Raw genomic sequence first — 14,828 nt, 5'->3', positions numbered from 1 at the left:
GTGGCCGACGGTGCCGCACCGTCACTCACCGTCGGTTTTTCAATGTTCATGCAGAGTATTGTATTGCATGGTCAAAGTTAGGATTAGGAAGATATTGTGCCGTATAAATAGTTGGGAGAGAACAGTTTTGAAATAGGGATCAACCACAAATAAGTACAGACTATCTCACAAATCTTACAACACTTAAAATATTGCTCCGTTTCTCTGGATCCTTCAGTTGCTGATGATGTTTATTTTTGCAGCCGTAGATGATGAACGCGTTAGCCGCGTTTCTTCATCGGTTAAATTGGAATCTGACGAAAAGGTGGGTAATAATATTTATTTGATTAGGGTTAGAAGCGTAGAAATAATTACTTCGCTTTTTGCCCATGTGTTATTGAAAAATATTCTTCCTGTATGGTGGTCACATCAGACAGTAGAACTGAAAAACGAACTGGTGCGAGTACAACAATCTGAAGAACAACTCAAAGCGAAGACCCAGCGAGCCGTAGCTCAGCTTCAAGACGTCGAAGCGGAGCTGAACAAAGTACGTGCTCGCAATGAAACGCTCGAGAAGAAGCAGCAAAGGTGATTTCGAATGCTCTCTGAATTTTTTTCTTTTAAATTGCACGAGGAGTGTTTGTGATTCAGATTTGATGCTGATCTAAAAGCAGTTGAAGGACAACTCAAGGAGATGAAAGAATATAAAGAGAAAGCAGAAAAAGAAAGAGATGAACACCAAATGGCCACATCTAGAAAGACCGTCGAGCTACAAGTAAGTCATTACGTTTACTCGATTAATTATTCGTTTTGCGGTCGCTATTTAAATTGTGAGCTACACCCGAATAATTCATCGCATATTTTCAAATATCCGATTTTTCGAATAATTCAGTTTTTGAGGCCCCTCTGTGGGAATGGCTGGCTAAAGTTTGCTCGCGTTTACTTTGAGTGTACTTTGGAAAAAGAAGTAGGACGTCCCGAGATGGCTTTTCCTTCTCTGTTTTGAAGAAACACTCATTTAGACGTGGTACAGACTGTATTTAAATATTTGCAATATTATTTTATTGTATTCAAATTCCCTATTTTGTTAGAAACATGCTATAAAACTCTTTTTCCTGCTTTTTTTTTGTTTGAAAAAAAAACTGAGATTTCTATCCTGCTTCTTGCATCGAACCCGCAAATCTGGAGCTTATTCGTATTAATTGAAATGCTTCCTGATTTTTGCTGTTTCCTAGCGAAATGCAAAATAAAATCTTCGCTAGCGTGGAGCCGTGTTTGAATTCGCTCAAACATAGGTTGTTATCAGAAAAATTACGCGTAAAGGTCCTTGCGCTCACCTGCAGTCAAGCTCGCCGCTAGAGCTACCGGAGAGCATGAATGTGTAACAGAAACACACTTCTGTCGCTACGTGATTCCCTTGCCTGCACCACTTCCAAATTGCGCTCCTTCGTCATCCACAAGTCGTCATACCCGTTTTCAATTGATTTCAGAACAATTAGCTCAATAACTAATTCTCAAAATAAAAGGATAGTTTAAAAGTTCGAATAACCTGATTTTGAATGGATTTGTTTGCAGAAGAATTTTATTACCATATTTGAACAGGAATTTCATTCATCAGCCCCATTTATTTCCCACGTCTGAACAGAAATTTCATCTATCGGTTCTATCCATTCTAACTTCTTGTCTGCGCATGAGATGAATCCACAGATTTTTGAATTGTTTGGTGATGAATGCTTCAGAAACTGTTTCGCGCAGTAATGCTTTTGTAGAATTTTTGATTCCGGGCTCCATTCTTAGTACCGCTCTTTCAGGAGCTCAAAACTGAGAATTCCGAACTCCGTACTCAAGTATCGCGACTACGACGTGAAGCTGAGGAGCGATCAGATGCGGCTGTAGGAGGAGACCAGGTGGCTGCTCTGCAAAAAACGAAAAGAGATTTGGAGAATAAACTGCGCGAACAGGTTGCATTAGAATTCAATTCATTCAATTGCGTTGGAGATTTTTTCAACTACATGCGAATATTCACCTCATATGAATTGTTCTCTGCTTCCAGGAAGAAGAACTGGATGAGCTAGCTGGTGCCAATCAACAATTGCAACAGCAAATTACTCGCCTTGAAATGGGAGCTGAAAGGTTGAAAGCAGACTTGAATAGGGAATCGAACACGAAAGAGACCGAAATTGATGAGATTCGTGGACAATACCAAAGAAGGGTGGGTTTAAGTTTAATTAATTATAATTCTTCCAAATATTCTTTTCTTTTTTCCAAATAAATGTTTCAGTTACGCACCCTCGAAGATCAATTGGCAGATCTACAGGATGCAAATTCTTCATTGGTTAAAGAGAACCGTGTTCTGGAAGCAAGAGCTCGACAATACGATTTGAACACGCAAACGTAAGTGGGATTATTGTGAAAAAATTCTGGATAGGATCTTAGTTCTTTCATGGCGAATTCCCAGTGCAAATTTTGCGGAAATTCTAGGAGCTTAGCAATTTGTAAAATGGCTGCTACAAGGTCCAATCTGGTTTTCTTTTTTTTACAACTGATTCTGCACCATGAATCGCCTAGAACTTACAAAGAAGTATTTTTCTTTAAGTCTTTCTTTCGGTGAACAGAAATGGAATGAATAGCAAACTCGCGCAGGGAATATTCTAGTGAACTAAGTGTTAGATGAAATGTTATATTTTCATGCCTTTTTTGCTGCTAACTATAGTCACAACTAAGGATTGAGGCCTGGTGATTGTGCAAATCCGTATGCCTTTTATTAGTACTATTTTGTAGTAACAATTGCATGTTCGTAAATCTCAAACAATCCAGAATTGAAGTGAGTGTAGACGCGCATCTCAAGCGGATTGATTAACACCAAACATTTTATCCTTTATCCTTTTACTAGTGGATAGTGTTCTAGTTTCGAATTCTCTGGAGGACACTACCGTCGTGAATTACGAAAAGCGCTTGCTCTTCTGGCTGACACCCAGACTCTCTTAGCTCACGAAAGGGAATCCGCACCGTCACAGGCGTTACTAAGGCAGCTAAGGTAAGCATAAAACTATTCTTTATTACTGGGAATTCAGGAGAGTAGTGTTCGTTGGTTAAGGTTAGCTATGGTTACTTGAATGTTCAGTTGTCTAGCACATTCCTAATTCGGGATTTGTTGGATTAAAGTCGATGTTCCCAGTATTCAATAATTTACACATATTTACATTTTGAGGTTGTTAAGCTTAAGATCGAAAATATTGTTCAGAGATCAATTAGAAGACGCAGAAGCTGCAAAAATGAGCGCACTTAAGGGTCGTCATGGGCTGGAGAGTGAACTGAACGAAGTTAGGGTGCAGGTGGGAAGTTGATTTTCTCAATTTGTCTTACCTTTCATCTTATCAATTCGTCTTATTTTTGAACTTGTCTTTTTCCAGTTTTTGAAATTAGCATTGTTATTTGATATTGCCATTTCTTACTCTTGCTTGTTGCATGACAATATATCCATGGCAGCAAGTGTTTGCGCTTTTAATTCTTACTGTTATTATTATTGCGACCATTATTTTTACCATAGTTATTACTGAAGTCGCTTTTTATTGGTGTTATATACTATTCTCATTATTCACTATTTTTGTTATTAATGATTGCAGCTAGAACAAGCGCTTGTTGCTAAGAGTGCAGCTGAAGATCGTGCTCTTATCCTCCTTAAAGAGAAGAACAGTGGATCAGCGCTGATAGAGGAAAAAGATGAACAATATCAACAGTTAATGAGAAAGTACAAAGCGGCCATTCAACAAACTCATTTGGATCATATTGCTATAGCAGACTACGTTGAGCAGGTGGGTCCTAAGTGGATGCTGAGGAGCGTAGTGAAAAAAATTGTTCTTCTGATTATGGTATTTTCTGCCATTCCATCCTCGTTTCATCGCATCATATTTTATAGGTAGCCGAATTAGAGAAGGCAAAACAGAAGTTGACCGAACAACTGAGCGAGGAAGCGTCAAGCGCTGCTTTCCTCGCACAACACACCGTTGAAAAGCACAAACTTATCCTATGTGAGCAAAAGGTTCGCGACCTCGAGGCAAAACTGGATCTGGAGATCGCGCAAAAGCAACGTCTTGAAGTTGGTCGCCTCTCTTTCTTCAATCCGCATTTCTCAGCTCGGTTTCTTCTAAATTCTAGTCTATGGTGATTAAACTCCGAGATGAAGTGGACTCTCTACAAGAGCAGGTCACTGAAGCAAGTGCAAGTCGCGAAAAGGAGAATGAAGTGCTTCGGAAAGCGAGGTTTGGACATCATCTATCTGTTTTTACAATTCTCTCGGAAATTCATTACTTATTGTTCAGAAAGGAGAACATGCAGTTGCAAGAGACGATAGAGGAATTGCAGAAAAGAGATCTGGATGCGGTTCATAAGAACAGAGCTTCGGTGAGTTGAAGAAGTGATGCAGTTCTCATCTATAGAGAGCAGTTGTTACATACGTTCCTCTTGCGCGACTTATCCAGCTCAGTATTTAAGTTTATTTACAAAGATGACTGCAGATGGCTGGAGCGGCATCTTGAAACTCCAGAGGGAGTTAGGAGTAAATTTTAGGTCACCTTCATGGGTCCTGGTTCTAATTCCTCATCCTGATTATTTGTTTCTAGCGAGCTGAGATCGATCGACTGGAAGAAACCAATAAGACCCAAGCAGCTGAACTGAAACTATGTCATCGTCGAATCGAAAGTCTGCAAGCTGCATTGAACGAAGGATTAGGAGAAGATGAGTCCGATGATGGGAGTGACGGTGAACGAGCCCTGGAGGACGGGAGGAGCACTGGGTAAGCAGTTGAACGAATTAACGATCTGCTACATTAAGGATCCATGAATCGTTGTTGAAGAGAGCTATCGCTTCGCCAGTGATGGTCGGATTCGATAATGAAGGGATTTTTCAGAATGAACATACTGTAATCGATGGTGATAAAGTCAAAATATAGTTGAACTCGATCGTGCGGTGCTGAAGACCTACTAAATGTTTATTACTGTGGACTGCTTACACATTTGTACATTGAATAGGAAAGATCAAACCATGCAAATACGAAGTATTGTCATACCCTGTTTACTAAAAATTTGCTTGTGATAAGATATTTGAATAGGCATTATACATCTTACATCTCTACTTAGCTGTTAGTTTCTTAATTCTTCCCTAGCCCTTACTTTGCTTCTTTTTTTTCCATAACATTCCATAGGCAGACATATTCGTCAAAAAGCCCAGCATTCTGACGAGGATACTTCACAATTTGAGATCTTTTCATTGCTGACGCATCAATACCTGAGTGAATTCGCGGTTCACGAAGCTCTTTTTATTTTCACGAATGTTTTTTCGGTGAGAATTAAAGTTTATTGACTACTTTGTGCTTGTTTAACACGAGTAGTTTGCCAAAATGACTACACTACATTAGAAGAAGAGAATAGTAGAATCTGAAGAGACATTACCGTGCCAACAACAAGTTCTCTGGAAAGAATCGATGTTAAAAAGTAAGTGAAAAATTGTGTTTATCGAATGCCAAATTAGTACTGCTTGAGTATGGGTTTCGTAATGCTCTGTGAGGATCCACGAATCGTTGTGAGTGAGCTGTAAGATGTCCCAAATGCAGTTTCTTAGCACTTTATCCACCACTCCTTAACGGACATTGCACAGTGTGAGGATCTCAATCACCTAGGTTTTTTTTTTTTTTGGTTGGTGTTTTTTTTTCCCTTTTTTTTTTTTTTTTTTTTTTTTTTATGGGGGGGGGGTGGGTTTTTTATTTTTTAAAAGGAAACATTCCAGCGAGGTAGGTTTTTAATTTAAAAAAAAAAATCTTTAAAAAAACCCTTTGGGGGTGTTGTAGGAGAGCAACGCGGTCGCCGGAGCCGACAGAAGTAGCAGATCTTGTTCATATGTCCCATAACAATACTTTATCTGTCCTGACATTTGTATCAGGACCCGAATTCTGCGTTGTTATGCTATAATTTTGGCGCTGTATCATATATCCATTATACAAACATTCGGCATTGTAAAGAGTTATATTTCGACGGTCATCTTATCAAGATGACCGCCCACGAAGTTTGTTTATTCTACGATTGCTCATTATGGCTAATTTGTTAACGACCGCCCACAACGGGCGGATTCCTGTGTTTCATGGCTCCCAGTGAGCACATCGCTTTCGCCTATCAGTAACTTCTTCGCCTATCAATATCGCCTTTGCTTATCAATATCGTCTTTGCCTGTCAATATCGTCGTCGCCTATCAATATCGTCTTTGCCTGTCAATATCGTCGTCGCCTATCAATATCGTCTTCTCCTATCAATATATTCTTCGCCTATCAATAAATTAGTATACTACTACCACTGAACCACCTGTACTCTGAGGCAACGACCTTATCGCTTTACTAATAGGGCATAAAGAAGGATCCGTGTAAATCCTTCGCGCCAACACATTTTGGTGCATCGGCTAAATAAAAGCCGAGATCCTCAAACGGATCATAAAGTCCAGCCCACCCTTCGCTGGCAGCAACAAATTCATTGTTGCTTAATAAAGTCCAGCCCACCCTTCGCTGGCAGCAACAAATTCATTGTTGCTTAATAAAGTCCAGCCCACCCTTAGCTGGCAAAAGCAAGCTAATAGCTACTTAAGCATATCTCTCGTGCAGTCTAAGGTCACTGCTTATAGCGTATCAACGCTACGATTGCTCGCGCGTCACAATGACACTTGTTTTTCACAAAAGGCCGATATTGCTGAGTGCAAAAACGCTGCAGTCACTACTGGATAAGTACAGTACTTACTCAGATGAGATAAAACCATCAAGAACAGATGAGGAAAGGTACGAAGAGTATCTTAGTGCCGCAAATTTGCTCTCTGGAAGCATAGAGACAATCAAAATGAGCAGAAACGCTCTTCAGGCATTGATAGATAAATTGCAAAAAGAATATGAAGAAGCAAGATCTAAGGGAAATAAAAAAGACCTCACAAATGAAGTTGAGGAGATTGAAAATGACACGCAATTCAATGAAAGGATTGCAAAGGCAAACGAAATGGTATATATACTAAGTGCCAGAGTCACAGAAGCACGGAATCACATGGGAAAACTTGCAAGGAAGATGGGAATAACTCATAGAGAGCCCACAAAACAAAAACCTGCAAGAATAAATGAAACTCACGCAGATCAGCAGACCGCAACAGAGTCAACTGCGACTGAGGAAACCGAAGAAGGTTCTTCACAAAATGACGCCATTTGGCTCTCGGAAGACAATTCAAATTCGGAAAAAAGTAGAGAAGACGATGAAGATTTCATATGTCGTACTCTCAAACCAAGGCAACTAAGTTTGCCACGATTCTACGGGGACGAAGAAGAGTTCCCTGAATTTTGGGCAATATATGAAACGCTCGTTGACCAAAGTAAGGTTTTAAGTACAGTCGAAAAAATGCTGTTACTTAGAGATAGCCTCAAAGGGAGAGCAGAAACAGCCATAAAAGGCATACAATTGATCCCACAAAATTATAAGTGGATGATTAATGCTTTGAAAAAGAAATACGGTAATAAACCGACTAACAGAGCAAAAATAGTGCAAAAATTAATTAATTTGCCAGCAGCAAAGAATGATGCTGATAGCTGTATGAACACGTTCGACAAAATTCGAATGCTCATGAATCAAATGGTCTCTGCAGGCCAAAATATACCACAAATGCAAGATGCGATGTGGACAGAGAAAATTTTGGAGAAATTTCCTTACACTATAGTGAAAAACGTTCTTGTTACAATTCAAGATCAAGATGAAGTGAAAATAGAAGATGTAATGGATCATCTTGAGAAGGAGATTAATGCAAAAAAGTTTGTAGACGCACGTTTAAAAGGTCGTGTAAAATTTGAAAACCATCCGAACCGAAGACAATACGGTGTGGATGTTACAGAACCCCCAAAATTGGGAAAAATTTGTCGTTTTTGTGACAACTCAAATCATATATCAGCGAACTGCCGAACAATCACTGATATCAAATCAAGGCGAAATATGGTGAAAGAAGCCAGACAATGCTGGAAATGTTTCTCAGAAGAACACAGCAGTTATGACTGTCAGAAACCAAATTGTCCTAAATGTGGCAAAATGCACGATGTAAGCCTTTGCATTTCCACTTCAAATGATGGTAACAGGACAAGATATAGCGCTGGTGACCGATCGCGCAATCAAAGCTCCTCCAATACCGTACCAGTTCCAAGAAATAACACTACTACTCGGAATCAATACGGCAATGGCCGCAATAATGGTAACGTCCGCAACAATCAGCAGACAAATCCTCATACAGCTGATCACAGTACTAACCACTCAGCCGAAGGTTCCGTGTACATTGACAAAAGAAAAGAGCAAGTAGTCCTGATGACTGCCGAAGGAAATGTTTGGAATAATAACACCAGACAATTCGAAAAACTCCTGTTTTTCTTTGACACTGGAGCTCAAAAAACCATCATTAGAGAGCAGACCGCAAGGGAATTTGGTCTTCCAACTCAGAAAACCGAAATCTGCACAATGTCAGGTATAGGTGGACATACCGAAAAATATCAAACAAACATTGTCCCCCTCAAAATCAGCAATGCCTTTGGCAAGGAGATCCATATGACGATTCAAACCAAGCCAATTATCACTAATGGCTTTTCGTCTGTACGTCTCAACGATGCAGATAAACAATACCTCCAAGACAATGAGATTTGCATAAACAATCCGAGAGTTCGCGGTGAACATCAAAACCCGCAAATATTAGTCGGTCTAGATAACTATTACGACCTCGTAAACACAGTTGACACTATAACTTTGCCATCTGGATTACGCATTGCGCGTACGGTATTCGGACCAACGGTACACGGCAAAGGGTCAATCAATTCGCAGCAAGAAGCGACAACGATAACACATGGCCTCAGCCTCGTTCAAGAACAGAATGAATCAGAAATTCTACAGAAGTTGTTCGAACTAGATGGTTTAGGAATATCATCAGAAGAATGTACTAAGAACGAAAACACATTCGAGTACTTCAAAAGCTATTCGAAATCAATATCGTTTGAAAACGGCGTTGTAACCGTACCCTTTCCCTTGAAAGATAATGTCATCGACCTAACGGATAATTACGGAATAGCGTACCGTCGATTGATTTCGTTACAAAGACAACTATCAAATAATATCCACCAACGTGAGTGGTATAACAAAATAATGAACGATTATATCCAAAACGGAGTTGTCGAATTAGTCCACGGACAAAATAAAAATTCGGCCGGCACTTACTACATGCCACATTCCGGAGTTTGGAAGCCAGAAAAGGCAAAACCATTGAGGATAGTATTTGATGCTTCCTCTAAGAGAGTCGGACAGCTTTCGCTGAATGATGTGATCTACACAGGAGAATCCTTCGTGAACAAAATTCATGATGTTCTAGTTGCAAGTAGAACCAGTGGAATTATTCTTTTATGCGATATTGAAGCGGCTTTCACGCAAATCAGACTAGTGGAAGATCATAAAGATTTGTGTCGGTTTTTATGGCTGAAAGACATGAATAAGCCTCCAAATCGAGACAACATAGCAGAATACAGATTCAATCGTTTGCCCTTCGGTAACACCTCGGCACCAAGTATTCTTAACATGGCCATTCTGGCATATTTAAATCACAAGAATACTCCGCTCTCACTGGAGATTGCAAAAAATATTTATGTGGACAATATTCTCTTATGCGCCACCACCAAAGAGGAAGCACTAGAAAAATATACTGCTTCAAAGAATATTTTCCGTGAAATCGGCATGAATTTACGAGAATATATTTCAAACTCTGCTGAAGTTAACAGAGCTATCCCAAAAGAGGATAGAGCGCCCACAGACAACATAAAACTTCTTGGCGTCAAATATGACACCAAATCGGACGAATTTGTGATGAAAGTTACAATTCCACAAAAAGAAAAACTAACCAAACGCGATATTGTAAGCCAAATAAACTCGATCTATGATCCCGTAGGCCTCGCAAGCCCACTGATTATCAAACTGAAGTCTCTAATGAGAGAAATTTATGATACAGGGATAGAATGGAAACAATACGTTCCGCAAGCGCTGTGTATTAAATGGAATTCTGTAATACAAGAGATAAACAATGCATGTATAAGGGTCAGTCGACCATTGCTACGTTCTCCCACGTCTCACACCTCAAGAATTTCCTTATGGGTGTTTTGTGACGCCAGCAAAATGGCAATATCGACATGCGCATATCTGAGGTGCGAAAACACTAATGAGATCACTTCATTGATTAGTGGAAAGAGCAAGCTAACACCAAAAAAGATCCAGCAGACTATACCACGCTTGGAATTGTTGGCTATCTTAATAGGACTGCGAATGGCGAAAACCATTCTTGATTCAATAAACATTGAAATTATTTCCGTAAATGTCGCCAGTGATAGCGAAATAGCACTTCAGTGGATTAGGTCTTCACGCAAACTTCCGATATTCGTGACTAATCAGAAGGATCGCATTTTGAGATTGAAGACTCAAATCGAAGTCAAATCCATCCCAGTACATCTATTTCATGTTCCAACACATCATAATCCAGCAGACGTTGGAACTCGAGGCACAACGGCAAGCCTCATCAGTGATCATGATTGGGTGAGAGGACCCAGATGGCTAGAGCACGACCAGCAAACTTGGCTTATTCGATCCATAGATAACCTCAGCTGTGATCAGTTTTACGAAGAAATAGAGGACAATCAACATGTGAATGTTGAAACCACAAACGAGTCAGCGGAATCATCCCGTTTAATAATAGATCTAGCTCGTTTCTCTCGCTACAAAACAGCTCTTCGAACATTCTCAGTTGTTGGAAAATTGCTGAGTAAATGGGTGAAACGGTGCAATTACACCAGGTCAACATCGATTACGCTAAACGTACTCTCCCTCTATACAAATGAAGATGTCATTGCTGCGGAGGATATGGAGATCTCTGAGAAACTCATCTTAGCAGCTATTCACGAAAACATCAACGTGCAAAAATTGCAGAAACGATTCCCAAATCAGAAGATTATCAGAGACGAAAAAGGTATCATTCGATACAAGTCACGCATTCAGAACGCCAATTTGCCATATGATGCAAAAATGCCAATTTTCATTCCGAATTACTCGGAACTAGCCAGGCTAATCATTCATGACCTGCATTATGGAAACGCACACTGCGGCAAAGAACAGACATTAACGCTGGCAAGACAACGATTTTGGATTCCCCAGCCATCTAGAATGATCAAGAAATATCTACGTACATGCAATACGTGTAAGAAATGCCACGGATTGCCATATGGAGCACAAGAGATGCCACAGACAGATTACCAACAGATCGGGTAATAGTAACCAAACCCTTTGCCAATGTTGGATGCGACTATATGGGACCATTTGAGTCAAACATCAAACAGAAAATGTACGTCTGTTTATTCACATGCCTCACTACCAGGGCTGTGCACCTTGAAGTGGTCGAAAATTTGTCAGCGGGTGCATTTTTAAGCAGCTTCATCCGTTTTATATCTCGAAGAGGTGTTCCAAAACTCATCCGAACTGATTGCGGAACGAATTTTAAATTGGGATCAAAAGTGATTGAAAATTTGTTCCTAGAAAATGATGAAAATGGTAGCTCCGTGATGAGCTACAGTGCCTCAGAAGGCATAAAGTGGATTTTCAATCCACCTGCTTCACCATGGATGGGAGGCGCATGGGAAAGAATGGTTGGCTCCGTGAAAAGATGCTTTCAAAAAAGCATTGGACGTAAAAAATTGTCATTTGAACAAATGACTACAGTAATTTCAAGAATTGAAGCGATAATTAATACTCGCCCGTTGACAAAAGTAAGTGCAACGGATCTTGATGAAATACCGATAAGACCTATCGATTTCCTACAAGGAAATCTAAAGTACTCTATTCCAAGCACGCAGTTACAGTGCGGTAATGGCGATACAGTATATGATCCCGAGTTGCTTCAGACAGTTGCGCAAGCACAGGAAGCATTAATGTTTTCGGAAACGATCGCTACAGTATTTTGGGAGCGATGGAACAAAGAGTATCTTACATCCTTGAGAGATAACCAGAGAGTGCTACTAAAACAACCGCGGCATGTGACAAATACACCGCAAATTGGAGAAATTGTACTTATTGAGCAAGAATTTCTTCCACGTGGTAACTGGATGTACGGCAAAGTACTAGAAACAGTACCAAGTGCAGATGGTCTTGTAAGATCAGCGAAACTCCTTACGCCAAACAAAAGAGTTATCCAAAGACCACTCAACAAGTTGTATCCCTTAGAAATACGTAGTTCTGTGGGAGACTCACATCTAGAACTCGAAAAAGACTCCACTTCTGAGCGGGAGATACACCAGAAAGAAAGAGTAGATTCAGCAGAATCATCTTCCCGCAGAACTCGTCCAACTAGACAATCGAAAACACATGCCTTAAAAGTCATCCAAGAATTTGAAAGAAGTCTTGACCGACCCTCTACTTCTTCAAGTAGACAGGTATCCACATATCTGCTGATGGCTATGTTGGCATTATCAACTATATGTCCAGTGACAGCGACAGCACATGAGAACAACTCAATAAAGTGCAACGAAGGAAGAGTAGAAATAGTGCCTCCTTCATCAAGATTTGAGCTTTGCATCAACGCAATGTGCAGAATTATGTCTAACGTATCGAAATCGTATATATTTGAATTGGAAAAATCATCATTAGATGAAAATAGCACGATTACGTTACGCTCTGAATGTGAGAGCTCAGTGGTCTTCTCGACTATGCAGTGCGAACCGCCAGACTTTTGCGAAAAATCGGCCTTGCTGATGAGCAAAGATCTTATAGGTAATCCTCACTGTTGGCCACTTGGAGCCATAATCACCTTAACAGTGTTAGTTTACCTTTCGATCAATAGCATCATGTTGATCATATGGTTAATTAAATGCACACGAAATGCAAAACGGAAAGGAACTCCGAATTCCACATCCGAAGAAGAAACAATTCCAATGAGAACATTCAATCCACATCCGATCAATATACCGTCCGCCTTGTTGATTTGTGTCGCACTCTTGGCACTAGCAAGCAAGGTAATTACTTGCCAGCATGGATATATGAGGCATAGTGTAGAGGTAGTCTGCGAAAATCGCGGAAACTGCACTTATAATTACAACGAGGAAGTTCTATTCAATAGAATCAACTCCAATCTTTGTATTCAGCTTAATCATGCTAACAAAACGATCGGACTTATAAAGATACGTTCGAGACCAATGAAACTGTCCTGTTCCAAAGTTTCATTATTCTTCACTAGAGAGACGAAACTCAAGATCTACCACACAACGAGATGCTCACAAATGGGCTCTTGCACTCAGTCTAAGTGCAGTAGAATTAGGCTGGACGAAGTAATTCCTGAGTTCAAAAGATCATCTCCATATCCAGGATACTCAATTTGTGGTAGCACATGCGGCGGTATAGCATGCGGTTGCTTCCTACCATTTCCAGCATGTACGTTTCTGAGGATTGCTCATGTTCCGAAGAAGACGCAGACTGTCTTTGAAGTAGTAAGTTGCATGGAATGGCAACCAGTAATCCAAATTGACGTCGATTTCATGCTTTATAATAAAGGAAAGCTGAAATCTTTCAGTTTACAACCTTATGTTACACAAAAGTATGATGAACTGTCGTTGACAGTCATTTCTTTGCAAAAACCTCATTCTCCATTGATGGACAAAAGATTCGCTGTAACCCCAATGAAGGCTATGATGCTACCAGATCATTATCAACTTCCCGTTGAATGCGAGTCAGAAGCATCTGTTCTAGATGCCTTTGTGAACTGCACAAATCGCATGATCTGTTCTTGCGAAAATATGAAAGCACCGCAAACAGTCAGTGTCCACATGATTCACTCCAAAATTTGAGGAAAGAAGTTCCGTTCACAGAAATCTTCAGTGATAGCAAAGAAATCTATGCGCTCTCCAAGCAAGGAGAGATCACTCTCGCAATAGAATCCAATTTGCTTATTGGCGGCACTGAGTTCATAATCAATCAACCATGTGAGATCTCGGTTCGTGGGGTCAAAGGGTGCTACAGCTGTAGCGAAGGCGCAAGAATCGATTTCCTTTGCAAGTCATCAATAAACTCGTGGGTTACAGTACAGTGCGAGAATCACGTTTTCCCCATTGAATGCGGCCCAACAAATACTTCCGTGCAAGTTATTTTAGACTTCGAATATTCGGTAGTATCACAAGTGTGCCACACATCATGTGATGGCAAGAATGTTACCTTTGATCTACAGGGAACACTCTTGTACCATCCAAGAAGCAAGAGAAATTTGCTCTCGCAGACAGAAGTGCAAGAGCTACATGCAAAGAATTCATTACTTAATTTTGATCTGCCTGATCTAAATCCACTAATGAATACCATAAAAATGCACTGGCATATAGCCCTTACCGCTTGCGCCACATTGGCTTTAGCCACTGGTTTGACGTACTTATTCGGACCCACAATGGTCTTAATGATAGCCAAAATAACGCGGTCACTAACAGTCAGCATAATCAAATTCGCTTGGAGAATGGTTTGCTTGGTACTGAACCTATTTGGCAAGATCACTGCGTGGATAATTTGCAATTACAGGCAATAATCAAGCTCGAATCATACATCATATCATCGTAATAAGCACATTTAGTGATAAAAGAAAAATAAAAACTCAAAAAAGAGTACTAATTCTACTAGTAAGCCTCCGCCGCCCAAGGCCGCACATTCGAATAATAGGATGTGTCAGCTCCTGGAAAGGATCAACTATGAATTCTCGTAGTCGATTCTCGGATTCGAAATAACGACGCCAACGCCAAC

The 14,828-nt window shown here is 40.3% G+C and overlaps 2 protein-coding genes across 6 annotated transcripts in view; both read left to right on the top strand.

Moving 5' to 3' along the window:
- RB195_002490 (uncharacterized protein) overlaps positions 1-4,904 on the top strand; it is a gene marked incomplete at both ends in the record, with an annotated part of 44,893 nt that extends 39,989 nt beyond the window's left edge. For all 3 annotated transcript variants that reach the window (XM_064199779.1, XM_064199777.1, XM_064199778.1), the window contains 14 exons: positions 243-304; positions 413-567; positions 631-754; positions 1,791-1,940; positions 2,033-2,191; positions 2,261-2,373; positions 2,888-3,016; positions 3,224-3,314; positions 3,606-3,794; positions 3,899-4,078; positions 4,138-4,241; positions 4,302-4,383; positions 4,602-4,774; positions 4,889-4,904. In XM_064199779.1, the coding sequence (XP_064055658.1) occupies positions 243-304; positions 413-567; positions 631-754; positions 1,791-1,940; positions 2,033-2,191; positions 2,261-2,373; positions 2,888-3,016; positions 3,224-3,314; positions 3,606-3,794; positions 3,899-4,078; positions 4,138-4,241; positions 4,302-4,383; positions 4,602-4,774; positions 4,889-4,904 (1,727 nt within the window). The remainder of the gene's footprint in view (positions 1-242; positions 305-412; positions 568-630; positions 755-1,790; positions 1,941-2,032; positions 2,192-2,260; positions 2,374-2,887; positions 3,017-3,223; positions 3,315-3,605; positions 3,795-3,898; positions 4,079-4,137; positions 4,242-4,301; positions 4,384-4,601; positions 4,775-4,888) is intronic.
- Positions 4,905-6,677: 1,773 nt separating this feature from the next.
- Positions 6,678-14,828, top strand: part of RB195_002489 (uncharacterized protein) — a gene marked incomplete at both ends in the record, with an annotated part of 11,156 nt that continues 3,005 nt past the window's right edge. The window contains 2 exons of one of the 3 annotated variants that reach the window (XM_064199774.1): positions 6,678-11,326; positions 11,437-13,861. In XM_064199774.1, the coding sequence (XP_064055655.1) occupies positions 6,678-11,326; positions 11,437-13,861 (7,074 nt within the window). Of the gene's footprint in view, positions 11,331-11,368; positions 13,862-14,828 lie in introns of those variants that run through there. The other 2 variants (XM_064199776.1, XM_064199775.1) reach the window with 2 other exon arrangements.

Source organism: Necator americanus, chromosome IV (genome assembly GCF_031761385.1).
Source record: "Necator americanus strain Aroian chromosome IV, whole genome shotgun sequence".
NCBI classification, from domain to species: Eukaryota; Metazoa; Nematoda; class Chromadorea; order Rhabditida; family Ancylostomatidae; genus Necator; species Necator americanus.
This window is presented reverse-complemented; position numbering and strand designations above follow the sequence as displayed.